Source organism: Belonocnema kinseyi, chromosome 1 (assembly GCF_010883055.1).
Source record: "Belonocnema kinseyi isolate 2016_QV_RU_SX_M_011 chromosome 1, B_treatae_v1, whole genome shotgun sequence".
NCBI lineage: Eukaryota > Metazoa > Arthropoda > Insecta > Hymenoptera > Cynipidae > Belonocnema > Belonocnema kinseyi.
Genome location: NC_046657.1, coordinates 110,002,182 through 110,017,290, shown reverse-complemented (window position 1 = coordinate 110,017,290; position 15,109 = coordinate 110,002,182). Strand labels below are relative to the sequence as shown.

General features: G+C 34.1%; 1 protein-coding gene across 2 annotated transcripts in view; it reads left to right on the top strand.

The window, feature by feature from the left end:
- The window catches only part of LOC117173217, a 123,993-nt gene that overhangs the window by 90,038 nt on the left and 18,846 nt on the right, over positions 1-15,109 (top strand). The window contains exon 2 of one of the 2 annotated variants that reach the window (XM_033361683.1): positions 10,836-10,941. The exons of the other annotated variant lie outside the window; for it this stretch is intronic. Coding sequence (XP_033217574.1) covers positions 10,876-10,941 — 66 coding nt within the window. The 5' untranslated portion in view covers positions 10,836-10,875. The remainder of the gene's footprint in view (positions 1-10,835; positions 10,942-15,109) is intronic. 2 annotated transcript variants of the gene reach the window in all.

Below are 15,109 nucleotides of genomic sequence, written 5' to 3'. Positions count from 1 at the left end.
ATTTTTCCGAATTTTTTTTTTATTTCGATTTTGATCTATTTTTTATAATCTTCCAAATTGAAACATTTTCCTTTGATATCTTCTACAGTCTTCTTTTAAATTTTAGGAAATCCTTTCACATGTTTAAAACCCTTTTTTAATATTTTCATAAAGTACGTTTTTTAAAATAAAAATTGATTGCAAATTTTCCTACCAATCTTGAAAAAGTTCTGTTTCTAATCTTGTCGGACCTTTTAACCCTTCTAATCATTAAACACTATTTAAATTTTTCCTGATTTTCTTTGAAATTCGGCAAAATGAAAAGAATTGCATTAAAATCTCCAGATTCTTTATCGACTATTTTAATCATAGTTTAAAATATATTGGAATTTTTTAAAATCAATTTTTCAAAATAAAAAATTGTATTAATTATTCGTAGAAACCTAAAAGAATTTTTTCATTTTGGTGAAACCTTAAAAAATTCTTTAAAAAATTTCTACAAATTTAAATTATTTTCTAATCGTTTCAAAATTCCTGAATACCTCTTAAACTCACGCAAATTTGAAATCATATTTCAGTCGTAGTTCAGTCATTAAAAATTGTTAATGTTTATGAAAAATTACATTTTCTGTCATTGCAAAAACTTGTAAAGTAGCCTACAGCGGAGAAAACGAAATATTACGTGAAGAAAAACTGTAATCGATTTAAAGTATTTATTAAAAAAGTATTGTATTGATATTCCTGTTAACAGTTCGTGTATTTTACATTTAAATTAACTCTTCTGAACTGTAGCTTATGAGGATGACTTTTTCACCGTGTTTCAACTTGTCGGTTTAGAGAAGTGGTTACCACTCCCGACTGCTAGGCGATAGGTTTAAGTATATACACATAGGTTCGATACCCCGTAGCGTTAGAAATTTTATTTGTAATATAATGTTCAAAATGTAATATATGTATTCAGTCTGAACAGGACCATTAATATTCATATTCAAAGTACTCGCAATACATAAATATTTATTTTTTAATTAAATCTTTTTCATATCCTCAGACTATAGCAGTAGTCGTTAAAATTAACCAAAATGTTTAAATGAAGTTTCAATTCTTGAAATTCTAAATAATATTCGAACGATATTCAGTCGTATAATGATGAATGGATAAAGCAGATGCGTCCTAAGATAAATTCAAGGATTTTTTAATCAGTTTTTGAATTAACTCCGGCATCCATGTTGGTCCGATATTGGTACCCAGTGTTGGGCCGACAATGGCAGCCAAACCTTGGCTGCCAAGTGCAAGCCATAGTTATCATTCCGTTATTGGCGCGATGATGGCAGCCGAGATTCGGCAATATTTTTGTCGACTATGGGCCAATGCTGAGCTGTATGTGACTTCGCACTTGGGATCTTTCTCCTCAATCTATGTTTCAATTGATCCGAATAAGTAAAACTTTCAATAATTTTTGAGAAGTCTTTATATATAGAGACTCCTGAAAAATACTAATTTAAATACTAATTTTGTTTTCAGTTGCGATATTACAGAAGAGTACTTTGCACTTTCTGGCCCACGCTCCCTGATTTTCCCTTAGCTCAAAGTCGTTAGAGTAACTGAAAATTTAAATCTGCCCTTCTGTTGCTCTTCTTCAGATCTATGCAACTTGAACAAACTTGGTTTAACCTCAATCTTTTTTACTCGTTTTTACTCATTTTACTCGTTTTCGCGAAAAAATGTAGTCCATACAGAAAATACGAAAAAAAATAAAATCGTTCAAACCAAAATATTAAAAAAATGTAATTTTTTTTCTGAAACAATCAACTGTTTCTCCGATTCATGGATTTTCATATCTTTAAATTAGCTACGTCACTTACAAGTCTTCTCGGTCTGATTTTACTTTCCTCTTTTCTATTAAAAAAAAAAGAATTTATTTATTTTATTTTGTAAAACAATTTTTAACTTTTTCCAAATTCCAATAGGAACATTTTATGGCGGTTGTCCAAATTTGGTCATTGGATTCTTGGTTTTATTTTCAGAAATTCCGTACATTAACTTGATTATTGGATGTTAAATAGGATTTGAAATTTGATTTTAATCTCATTCATATTTCTTAAAATTTAAAGTTCTTTAACCAAAAAATGTCTAGAAACTTCTTATAAACTCTTGCTAGAAAAACAAATTAAAAATATAACAATGAGCTTTTTGGAAGGACACAACCCAGGCAGAAACATACCACCGGCCCAGTGCTGGACCAGTACAGCTTGGCGGAGTTCCAGTACTAGCTAACTGTACTGAGCCGGTACTTTGCCAGTACTGGCTTGTAATTCTTGGTGGTATTGGCGTGCCAACACTGGCGCACTACTGGCAAACCGCTGGCGTACGAAAATGACGGAGTTAATTTTTAAAATGACAAAAAATTATATAATTCTTTTAAAGGCCATTCATTCATCATCATACGATTGCATATCATCCGAATATTATTTATAATTACAAAAATATTATTTTCTAACTATATGTTCAATTTTAACACCCACTATTTATATAATCTAAAGATATAATAAAAAAGGTATTTAAGAAATAAATAATAATTTACTGCGAGTATTTTGTCAATACATGTTAATGGCACTGCTTAGAATGAATACATATATTACATTTTTAAGCATTATATTACAAATAAAATTTCTAACGCTAAGGGGGACCGAACCTACTTATCTATATCTGAATCTATCGCCTAGCAGTCGGGAGTGCCAAACACTGCGCTAAACCGACTAGTTGAAACTTGGTGAAAAAGCCATCATCATAAGCTACAGTTCAGGTAAGTTAATGCACCAAATTTTGAGCTCTGTTTTTCTAATTATTTATTATCATACGACGTTATGAAAATTTAAAATACACAAACTGTTAAATTTTACCACGGCGCGCAACAATTTTTTTAATAACATTTTTCTCGTAACCTTCGTGTAATGTTTTGCTTTTTAGGTGTTTTGGACTATTCTACAACGATTAAGACATACATCCAATGTAATTTTTTCTGAACATTTAAAATGTTTCATGACGGTGGAACTTAGAATATTTTCCTTCAAAAAAGTAATAGAAAAAAAATGTTATCACCTCAAGTATACATTCAATTTCTCGACATTTCAAAATACCCTGACAACATTTATAGACGTGTTTTTTTAAGTCTATTTTTGTACTAATGGCATAATGCCGCCCCGGTCGTGCAGCCAACGATCTACCAGTACCGGGCGAACCATCGGCTGTCTGTACTGATGTGCAGTACTGGGCCAGTACTGCGCCGGTGGTGAATTCTGGCTCCCTACCGACATTTCCACCCGGGAAGCTACAATAACATTTTATTTAAATAAATTTGTCGCCTAAATTATATCAAAAAATTTGTGTAGAACCACCTCACGCTAGAATGCATATTTTCAGTTTGAATCATAAACAATAACATTTAAAATAAACACATTAAATTTATTGATAGACGACAAAAGGTACAGTAAAATGTTTAATCACAGTTCTTTTTCAAATAGGTAGCGCACTTCTTTGTCTTTATTAAAATAAAACAGTGAACAAACTTTTATTTCAATACTAATTTCTATTATGAATTGTAATAACATACATTTATTAAAATGATATACATTTTCCAGGATGGCTAAGAATGAAATTTAATGGAAAATAAGAAAAAAATATTAAAATCATCGTTAACTATAAAATTTTACTTTTTTTTTGCAATATTTGAATAATCAGCAACAGGCAGAGGTACAGAAATAAACCTAAGAGAGGTGAACATAATCTAGAAAAGTTTGAATTTCGGACAAATTCGAGTGCTAAGCACGAGATACCTGATGAGAATGTGTTCTTTAAAGCCAAAGGAGCTTTAACTAAAGAGAATTCACAAGCATTAAATTACAGTTGTCGATACTTTGAGCTTTACTTACAGAAGGTCTGCGCACAAATGTGGAAGAAGTACAAAGACCGAGTTCGAAGCGCGAGAATCGACAGTCGTACGCCCGAGGCGCGCTCATATCAAGCTTGCAAGCTAAGCGAGCCGCGTGCCCGGCGCTTGACAAAAATTGTCCGCGCAGTGGGGAGAGTTTTTCTAAGAAAATACTAGAGGAATTCAGCAATGACAGAAAGGCCATCTATGAATTTCCTAAAGTTAAAGCATTTTCATAAGAAGCTCTGAAATTGCCTGATATTCCGGGTTTGGTACCGTTTTATGACCAAACAGAATCTACGTATTCTCAAATAGTTTATCTAGGAGTGTTATAAATTACGTTTATCGAATTGATTCTTCCGCCATTTCAACATAGTGGAATCTATCTTTCATGTTAAGAAAGATGAAATATCCTTTATCAAGCAATTTATCAATTTGGTTTTCTATTAGAGGAAGTGGATAAACTATCTCTTAGCCTAATTTTGTTTAAAAATCGATAAAATACACATGGTACATATTCAGAATTTTGTCCTCTGAAAGTAATATAGGGAGTCAAAAGGAGATGCCATTTAGTAGATTATGCCTTTCAATAGTAGGTAAATAAATAGGGCGATGAACTTTCAAGCGTAACCCAGTGGGCACAAAATTTGGCGACGTCTTTACGACAGCGTTACGATATCTTTACGACAACTTTACGACATCCTGTGTCCATGTCGTTACAGTGTCTTTACGATATCTTAAAGACATCGTCAGGTCATACGACATATTTACGATATCGTAAAGTCGCCTTAGCGATATTGATATAGGATGTGGTAAGGTTGTTATAAAGAGGTCTTAACGATGTCGTAAAGACGTCGCCAAATTTCGTTCCCACTGGGTCAGCTTATTTCGGTTTTGTCCATTCGAAATTCGCTTATAGAGACGTTAACATTAAATATTTCTTTAGTGACTCTAGCTTCTAATTCAGCTAACTTCATTAATCCCAAATTGAAAGCCCACTATGCATCGCGACCCAAAACAACATAATTAGTCATTGTATTGTTTGTAACGACACTAGGACGTGCATTTTGCTCGACATCGTTTATACTAATATTCGCTGTTACTTAACCTAAACGAACAAGTGCACTATTATTTATTCCATTATACTCGCGTTCATCTCAGGAGATAAAAAACTTAATAGGAATAAAAGGTTTCTTTAAAAACTTATTGGGCTTCTTATATCTAGGAGTGTATCCAGAGTGAGAGAGCGCCTTTCATCAGTGGAGTTGACCTTGAACTTCTTTATTTTGAGATATTTAGCATTGAGGGTATTATCGGAAGAGTTGCTTAACTCATGCTGATCCAGCAGAATTGCAGCTACGTTGCTCATTTGTTGATCAGGAAAATTATCATTCACGTTGTTGACCTGCTGTATGATTCTCTCAAACGCTTGCAGAAGTCCTTTCGTAACAGTAGGCTCGTTTGAATACACAGTGACGTATCCGGAATTCCATCTATCAGATAATCCAACAAGTCTTCTTCCTCAATCGGTACTGCGTTTGCAGGAATCAGCTTTTTAAGGAAAAAGTAATTGAATGACTCCGAGGTTTTCCACAGGCGGCTTTAGAATTTTTTTCTGAATGTCAATCTGTATTAACGATGGTCTAACGTGGATGGAGATTCCACTAGTAGCTTTTGCACTGATATTTCAATAAATTCAGGCTTAAACAGGAACCACCATAAAACCTTACCTTTACTTACCATAACCTTACTTTGGCCTCGTTGAATTTGTAGGTATTTTGCAGAAGTTGGAAGTGTTCTTTGCATTTCGGCGAATCTGGCCAAGTGCCATCAAAATCACCCAGCAAATCCTTTAGGGTTTTAATATTAATACATAGTGCAGAAACTTGTGGTTCGGTCCTATTAAATTTCGTTCTAGAATCAAAACCTTAATTCCTGTTAAAATTTAATCATACTTTGATGACTTTCAGATCATTGAAAAGTTTAATTAAATTAATTTTTAGATAAAAAAAGTATGGTTACGTTCAGAAACGAGTCTAGTCTTCTTATCAGACCTTGGGGAAAATTCGTAAGAACGAAATTAATTGGTGTATAGAAGACACGTTGAGAAAATTCAGTGTCAGTGCTCATATTTATTTGAAGATTTCTTGAAAATATCGTTCTTAATTATGTGATGAATGTGGGGTAAAAAATTAACCGCATGTAAATACTTTCATGGAAATCAAAATTTTACACTGAAAAAGTTGTATGATAAAATATTTTGTTTTATTTAAAGGGACAGTGATCTCCACTTCCATTTTGCTGGATAAACATTCTCGTGTTCTTTGAAGACACAAGGAATCCTCCAGGAGTTCAAGATGTTTGAATTTCTGAGTATAACTTGCAGCTAGCTTGAATTCTGTCCTACAGGATCGACTTTCTAGGGAATCACTTAATCTGTCTTAACTTTCATAATCGAATGTTTGTTTTACATTTTATGTTTGTAGTTAACAGAAATAAGCTTGTCAAACAATATATACTACAATTTTGAATTTTTAAGTTTTATTCCGATAAATTATTTTAAAATATTATATTTTAAAGTTTCTATTTGGTTAGTCATTTAAATGATTTTATTAAAAAAATACTTTATATGATTATTATTTTTAATCTTGTAGATAGGGTGAGAGTGCCAATTTTAGGAAGCCCCTCATCAATTTTTGGTAGTGTTGTATAACGATACGAGATGATCTTTTGGCTTGCTCATTTCAGTCATTCACGCAGTATTCTAAAAAACTTTAAAACTTTAAAAAACTCTAAAAAACTATTCCCAAAGAATAGTTTCATTCAAAGAATTTCTATCCAAAAAAGTCATTTAGGTAAAAGAATATGACTTAAAAGGTTTCAATATAATTTGGTTTCAATTTAAAATTATTTTCAATATAAAAGAAGAAATATTTCAAAACTTTTTTTAGTTTCCAAAGTCATCAGTATAAAATTGTCGTTCATTTAAACGCTTAGAACAGGCCTGTCCAGAGAGGGGAGTTCGACTCAAACACCACATGTTTTAGCCATGAGAATCAAATCGAACAAAAGAGAAATGTTAACTAATATCCTGACCTTGAAACATTATATCCAGTGTTGTAGTCCTAAAAAAAAGTAGCCTGGTCGCACATTCATATAAAGTTTTGAACACACTCATACGCACTATCCCATACATACATATATGCGTGTGTGGGTGCGTGTTACTGGGAGTGTATACACACATGCGCACGGGCGTTGATCTATTTTGATTTAAAATCTGTACCATTAGTTTTGACCCTGATGTCAGTTTTCAAGGTCAAATGGAGGTAAGGCCCTTTTCTTAAAAGAGAACCCCTATTTTTGCCCTTTTTCTGAATTGTCTTGGTTTTTCGGGGTAAACAAAAGTTTACAACAAACATCACAAAAAGCATTTTTCAACAGGTCAATTGTGACGTGAAAGTCGCCGCTCTTTTTAAATCCGCAGTCAAAAATAGGGGTTCTCATTTAAGAAAATGGTCTTACCTCAATTTGACATTGAAAATTGACAGTAAGGTAAAATTGATGGTAAAATGAAATGCGCTCCTCGTTCCTGGTCAACCTTTGTCCGAACCATTTCTTTGTAGATAAAATATTTTAGAACATATTTGGGCATATTTGGGCTAATTACCAGTAAAAGCTTGGCGCCTTTACGAGCGCCTATTATAAGGGCGATTAGTTTAACAGAATAATTAGGGTATAATCGGCGCAACTTCCTTGTAAGGTCTCTATACCTCTCTTTCTTTTCATCCTCTTTGGCTATGATGTTTTTGTTAGACGGTGCCGAAAATTCAATAAAGAACATGGTTCGCTTCTCGAAGTCAAGAAGAACCATGTCAGGCCTTGAAAATGCAACAGAAGCAATTGTCGAGAATATAAAGTTCCAGTATTATACGACTTTTTAATTTTTGATTAGTCTTCTCTTTAATGCATGTACTTAAAATCAATCGATTTTTTTAATTTTTACTTAATTGTATGTTGTTTAAAATCGTCAGACCCCCTTAAAGGCTTGCATTTCTTTTTGCAGTATTTCTTTACGACTTTGTCATATTTTAAGTTAATAATTATTTGTATGCAATCAACTTAGAGTTTAGAAAGAGAGCGCACAGACTTCTGACAACACAAACGAATTCAAAAAGACCGACCTCACTCCAGGTTTAAGACAGAGCTATGAAGATAAATGTTGAGGAGCTTGCTATTTGAGGTTTGGACCAAGTCCATGATCATCCCCTACCTATCTGAAGTGGTTTTCATTCTTTTCTAAAATTTAATTCTTAATATACAGTGTTCACTTTCAGAAAACAATTATGATAAATTAAGTTTTGCGTAGAAAATATTCTACCCCGCTTACTTTTATTAGCCCATTACCCAGGAAACAAAAATCGATTCACTTGCATTTGAATGGGTTTTGAGGTCTTCTGAATGGCGTATCTATCACTGGAATTCCAGATAGCCGCCCATAGGTTAGAGTGAGTTTTGAATGAGAAATCAACTTTTTTAATCGGCCACGTAATTTTTTTTCTCCGACGCATTCAGTAGAGATTATGAATCAGCATTAACCGATAGAGGAACGATAATTTCGATAGAAAATTAATAATTTAAATAAAACAAATATAATTTAAATAGTTAAAATTATTAATTAAAAAATAGTTCAATGGCCACCTTTAAGAAAATCCTGGCATACATGTAGTCTATTTTTATTTACAGACTATTTATTTTCAGGTATTTTAATTGATTTTGCTGAACATTTTTTTTTTACATATTTGCATCACACCACATCAAAATGTTAAAAATTTATTTATTTTTTTCACATTTACCATATATGAATCTTCAATTTACAAAGACTAACACTCACGTTTTATCTGATCGAAATTGCCTTTACCAAAAATGCGGGTATTGAAATTCTAAACATTTGGATGTTGGTGATGTAAATGGATATAAGCAAATTGCGGAGTTTGTTTCTAACACGTTGACTCCCTGCATCCATTAGCATGTGCACTGAATAAGTTAAATGTCACCATGTTGCTGATGCTTAATTCAGTGTAAATCTAATAATTCCTGTACAGGGTAATTTTATGAAACTACTTTAAAAAGAGAATTACAACTAAATAATTATTGAATTTATAAATAAATTATCGCATTAATTATAACAGCCTGAGGTGAAAATTGCTATGTGCACATCGTATTTTAACCATTGGATATGATCTTTGAAGAATTCCATTTCAAATTGAATCTTAACCCATTCATATGCACATTAGCGAATCGTAGAATACTCATAGGAATTCTTTCAGGTTAGTCAGCCTCATTCAACTCTATTCACTCAGCATTTTGACGTATGTGGAATGGCAGATTTAAAGCACCGTGCACAGGTGACCGATTCAAAATGTGGCCAACCAATTGCATTTTTATTTTTTTAATCTGCAAATGACAGATACGCAATTCAAACCGACTCTCTTAATATCGGTTCTTTTTTCCTGGGTAGCCTATTTTATGGTAAACTATCGCCATTCTCACGTTGACTGATCCTACTAAGCGGGCTAACCTTTTTCATAAACAGACCAAAGTGACGAAATTTAACAAATTTTTTACTTTTCAGTGGGCACTTAAAAAATAATACACTGTAAAAAATCTATTGATTTAATTAAATTAAATTTAGTAATAGTAATAGTAATAGTAATTTAATTAAATCTCTGGTGAATGTAAATAAAAGGACCCTCGTGTATCGGAGTAACTTTACGAATCTGTTGTGATATTCTAATTCGGCCGATAATTTTACATGCGAAAATGTAAAATTCATTATGTGAAAGAATAAAATAAAATAAAATTTATCAGGGCGACAGGTTTCGAACACTCGAAAGCTCAAAATTTGTACAATTTAAATTTCAAACTTCTTCAAAAAAATTACATATGCCAGGAATAAAAAAAGATATATTTCGAATATCTGATTCTGGGATCACCATTTTCAAAATGATTTATTTTTTGAAGTTTGACATTTTTACTTGCTTATACACAAAAGTCTTTTACTAATCGTACACCGATCAGTGTTCCATAGATTATAAACCATTGTTGCGTTTATTGCAAGTACCCGATACTCTGAGACTCTAATAGACAGGTAGCATACCAGCGTAGTCTGAAGTTGCGCACCGAGCTTAGCTAACACTCTAAAAAAAGTTTGTGGAATTTTAGTACGCTAAACGTATGTAAAAAGTATAGTTACGCGCAGTGGTGTGAAATTAGTATAGAAATGTCTAAAATTGTACAAGAGTGTAAAATTCTCAACTGAACTGAAATTTAATATGTGACGTTAAATAAAACAACAGAAAGTGGGAAATTTCTTCAAAATATCAACCTAACCTCAAATACTTAAATTGTTAAGATCATATTAAGAATCTATTTATAATTACGTAAGCTTATATGACATAAAATTTATAATTTAAAATCAGTCACTCGCATTTATGCTTTCGCCAAAAGTGAGCTGTAAAGTTTGCAAACTAAAGTGTACGTTCGCTCATAACACGTGAACAAACGAGCAAAAAAAAGCTCTATCGCGAAAATTATACAAATGTAAAATATTATACGGATGAATCTAAAATCACTATAAAGTGGAGAAATTTTCGTTAGAAAATAGACATTTGTGCGCAGTCGGTAATTTTACCAGTTTGGGGAATTTTACTATGTACAACGTGAGTCCTTTTTTTACACACTCTGAACATAGTGGTTTTCAATATGTCGTATGAATTCATGCAAACTTAGGATTAAACCTGTAAGAGACATCATTCTAAACAACATGTGGAAATTTGCTTTCCAACCTGTAATTTTAATGCATCTAAGGTGACATTTTATATGTGTCAATTTACACTTTGAAGTGAAATTTTAAAACGTATTTTTACAGTGTAGGCTTCCTCGCTGCAGAGAACCGTGGCATCGGGGGAATGGTGGGAGAGCTCGGTGCGCAACTTCAGACTACGCTCGTTTACTCTCCGCTAACAGAGATAAAGGTACGATCCAGGAAATCCAGTAGCAGTTTATTGAGTTTCAGAAATTTTAAACATTACACTTTATACACCTTCGATTTGTTGTGTTGGTACACTCGTCACGATCATATGTTTACAGTTTTGACTATATAGCTCGTGCTGTTTTTCTGGCAGAGGCGTAAAAGGTTAGAAGGGTTTGGTGTGCTCGGCGATTTTCTTCTTTCGAAAAAAATGGAGCAAAGAGTTTGCATTAAATTTTGTGTGAAAAATGGAATCCAGTGCTCTAAAACTCTTGAAATGTTGACAGTTGCATACGGTGAGTCTACTATGAGAAAAAAAATGTGTATAAGTGGTACAAGCTGTTCCAAGAAGGCCGAGAGGATGTCGAAGGCGAACCTCGCTCTGGACGTCCCAGCACGTCAACAACAGATGAAAACGTTCAAGCAGTGGAAGAAATGGTGTTGAGAAATCGCCGAATCACCATCAGAGAAGTTGCTGAAGATGTTGCCATATCGGTTGGCTCATGCTATGCTTCCAAAACTGCTTAATTTGAAAGTGCTTGTGAAAGATTTTCGGACCAAAAAGAGCACCACAGTCATGCCTCAGCCTCCATATTCACCGGATTTGGCCCCCAGTGACTTTTTTCTTTTCGAAAAACTGAAGAGACCCATGAAAGGACATCGATTTTCAACGATTGAGGAGATAAAAACTGCATCGCTGAAAAAACTCAAGGCTATACCACAAAATGATTATCAGAAGCGCTTCGATAATTGGAAAAAGCATTAGCACAAGTGTATTATATCGGAGGGGGATTACTTTGAAGGGGACAAAATAAATATTGAGGAATAAATGAATATTTTTTGAGAAAACCATAAAGTCACCTTATTTTTTGAACACACCTCGTATATAGTGTTTCGTTGTGCTAAAGTTAGGTTTAATTCTGTCTTTATAAATCAAATTTTCAATATTGTGCAAATTGCTCTTGTAATACTAACTAGAAACATTTTCTGAACAACAAATAGGTGGCGTGGCACCGCCAGGCCCCGTCAGGCCTCCACCGCCATGCCCCGTCAAACCCCGCCAGTCATTGACTACACCACTGATTATATCTTTTTTCGACAGGAATATGATTTGATCAATATTGCAACATTTTCAAAATATGAATAGTTGATATATTATTCTTTTACAAAAAAGACGCTTTCTCAAGCATATAAAACGCTCCAAATCTATTAGATTTCAAGTGAAAATCTTAAACTTTCAAGAAAGAATCATGGACTTTGCAGCTACCTATTTTTCAAATCATGTAATAAAAAAACTCCATCATTGTCGGATCCAGCTCCATCTAACCTTTTAAAGGGTTATTCTTTTTACTGCTAGATCATTTCTTTTCATCTAATAAATAAAATATTAACGTAATTGATTGTCTTTAAACAACTATTTTTATAAACAAAGAGACACATATATCGCAGTTTGAACAAGAGAAATTATTTTTCTGCAGTAGCTTCTGATAAACTGAAGAATAATATCCAAATACAATGGAATGTGATTCTAACGATAATTATCATTGCCAGATTGGTACCCTAGAAATTTAAATGCGCAGAAAAGCCTCTAAGGATTTTATTGTATAAGGCTGAGTGTATGAATTCGCATATAAACTTTGGAATATAGCAATTAAATTTGATACAAAATAGCTTTTTTAACTTTACACTACCACTATTACTTTTTATACCTCATTTGCCTTATTTTGTTGTCCCGAACAAATTTTTGTTGAGCCAACAAAACTATTTAGTTAGGCCAACGAAAGATGCAACCCAGCATGCGCACTCGTTCAGTGGGACCACGTGCACAAGTGTGCAAGTTGATTTCCATGATGGCGGATAATACCGGTGAAGTCGCGTATTTCGGTAACGTCAAACGTACTGCTTAAACTAATCCGAGTGATTAAAAATTATGGATAACGAGACCCGTTTAATTCTGGAGGAGTAGGGCCTACACAGTCTCATCGACACCTTCAAAAGTAAGCATCCAAATCATAACACAGCCACACAAAAAAAAAGTGTGCGGATGTGGTAACCAGACACACGTATTCCTATGTATTTTGGGGCGCTAAACTCAAATTCGGTATTAAAAATCATCCATCACGTCATGGTTGAGCCATAACCTCAAAAAATGACGAAAAATCATGCACTGAGGCAAATAAATTTCAAAATAATGCCAGTGATTCAAATTTTCACTTCAAAAACATGTCGACAACTGTGAAGGATCAACCCTTGCCTGATATCAACTTATTTAACATAACTTTACCCAACCGAACCTGACCTCACCTAACCTGAATTAACAGAAATTTTTTGAACTACACGTAAAGCTCTGGAAGCATATCTTCCCAGTAGCAAATGTGTGTTACATCGAATGGGTCAACTCGAGCCTAACCTAGAAATAAATCTAACCTAACCCAACCTAACCAAACCTCACGAAACACAATTAAACTGATTGTGTTGTCCCGTTGTGTTTGCGGTACGGTTACATTCAGCTTCGGCTTAACCTACATAGAGGTTTAACCTATCGTAACCTAACAAAACTTGAACTAACCTAACCGATTACGCTGACAACCCTGTTCTTGCGTACTTTCATATTTTGACATTAATAGCAGTAAATGTCTGGAGTTTCGTAACCGCTTGTTGCTAGCATTATTCGCCTGTGTCTGTAACCAGGGCACCTCCACGTGGTGACGGTGTGCAACGGATCCACATTGGCTGAGTCCCTGGGTAAACGGCGTTCATGCCGTCATGGCAGACACAGGTGAAAAGTGTATTACGATGCAGGGAAAAACCCCAGTATCGGCGTCTGGTCAGGGTGGGAAAGCGGGCTCTCCGACGTCGTCGTCATGTAACCGTAGCTCTTCATCAATGGATCACTTGATTGGTGTAGAGTCTCATGTTACAAGGAAAAAAACCGCAAGCATTTCTCAATCGTATGCCTGCAAGAATAGCTAAAATACATTCTGTTACATTTGCAGTATATATGAAGTGAGAAGTTTGCGAAAATCAATCGACGTGGAAGTGAAAAGTCTTTACGAAAAGTGTTTTGACCGTAAATTGCTGCACCAAGAAACAAAATGGGTTCCTCACGTCATTTGCAATTCCTGCAGACTTGTGTTGTATCGTCTAAAAAGTTCAAACAACGAAAAGTACCGCAAGTACTCTACACCAACCACATGGAAAAATCCAGTTATTGCGAAGGACTGCTACTTTTGCATGAATTCCGTCAAAGGGTTCAACGCCAAAAATAAAAATAACATTTCGTACATTAATGTGTGTACAGTCACAAGAGCAATTGAAATCAATGAAAATGCACGCCAGACTGATTTAAGCGCTTTAGAAGATGATAGAATGGAAGTTGAAAGTCAACGTCATGGAGGCGGTAGTGAAACCAGTAATAGAACAGAAAATAGTTTTGATGATTCCGATGAAACTGACGAAAAAGTTGACGAATATGGCGTGCATAAAATGAAATTGAAGGTTCCAATATTATTGTCGCAAATAGAACTAAATGATTGTATTAGAGATCTTGGATTACCGAAAGACGGCGCTGAATTTGCCGCTTCATTTCTAAAAACAAGAAATCTTCTAGAGCCAAAGACAAAAGTTTCATTCTATCGCGACAGGGATAAAGAATTCAGAAAGTTTTTCGGTAAAGACGTAGAGACGTCTTTAGTGTACTGCACTGACGTTAACGGACTAATGAACCACTTGAAGAAAAATGTATACAGAGACGAAGAATGGCGACTTTTTATTGATTCGTCAAAACGCAGCATTAAGGCTGTTTTACTGCATAATACGAATACTTACGCTCCTACCCCTATAGCTCACTCAACGGTCATCAAAGAAGAATATAACAGTGTTAAAATGCTTCTTGAAAAAGTTAATTATACGAATCACAAATGGCAAATATGTAGCTGGGGCTTATGAAGCAATTTGTCAAGGCGTTAGACAAAGATGGACAATGCTATAAGTATATATCCCTTAAATTCCCTAATGTTTCAGACGCTAAATTGAAAGAAGCAGTCTTTCATGGACCACAGATTCGAATATTGACAAGAGATACTAATTTCGTGAGACACATGACGAAAATTGAAATGGACGCTTGGGAAAGTTTTAAAGCAGTAAACGCAAATTTCCTCGGTAACAAAAAA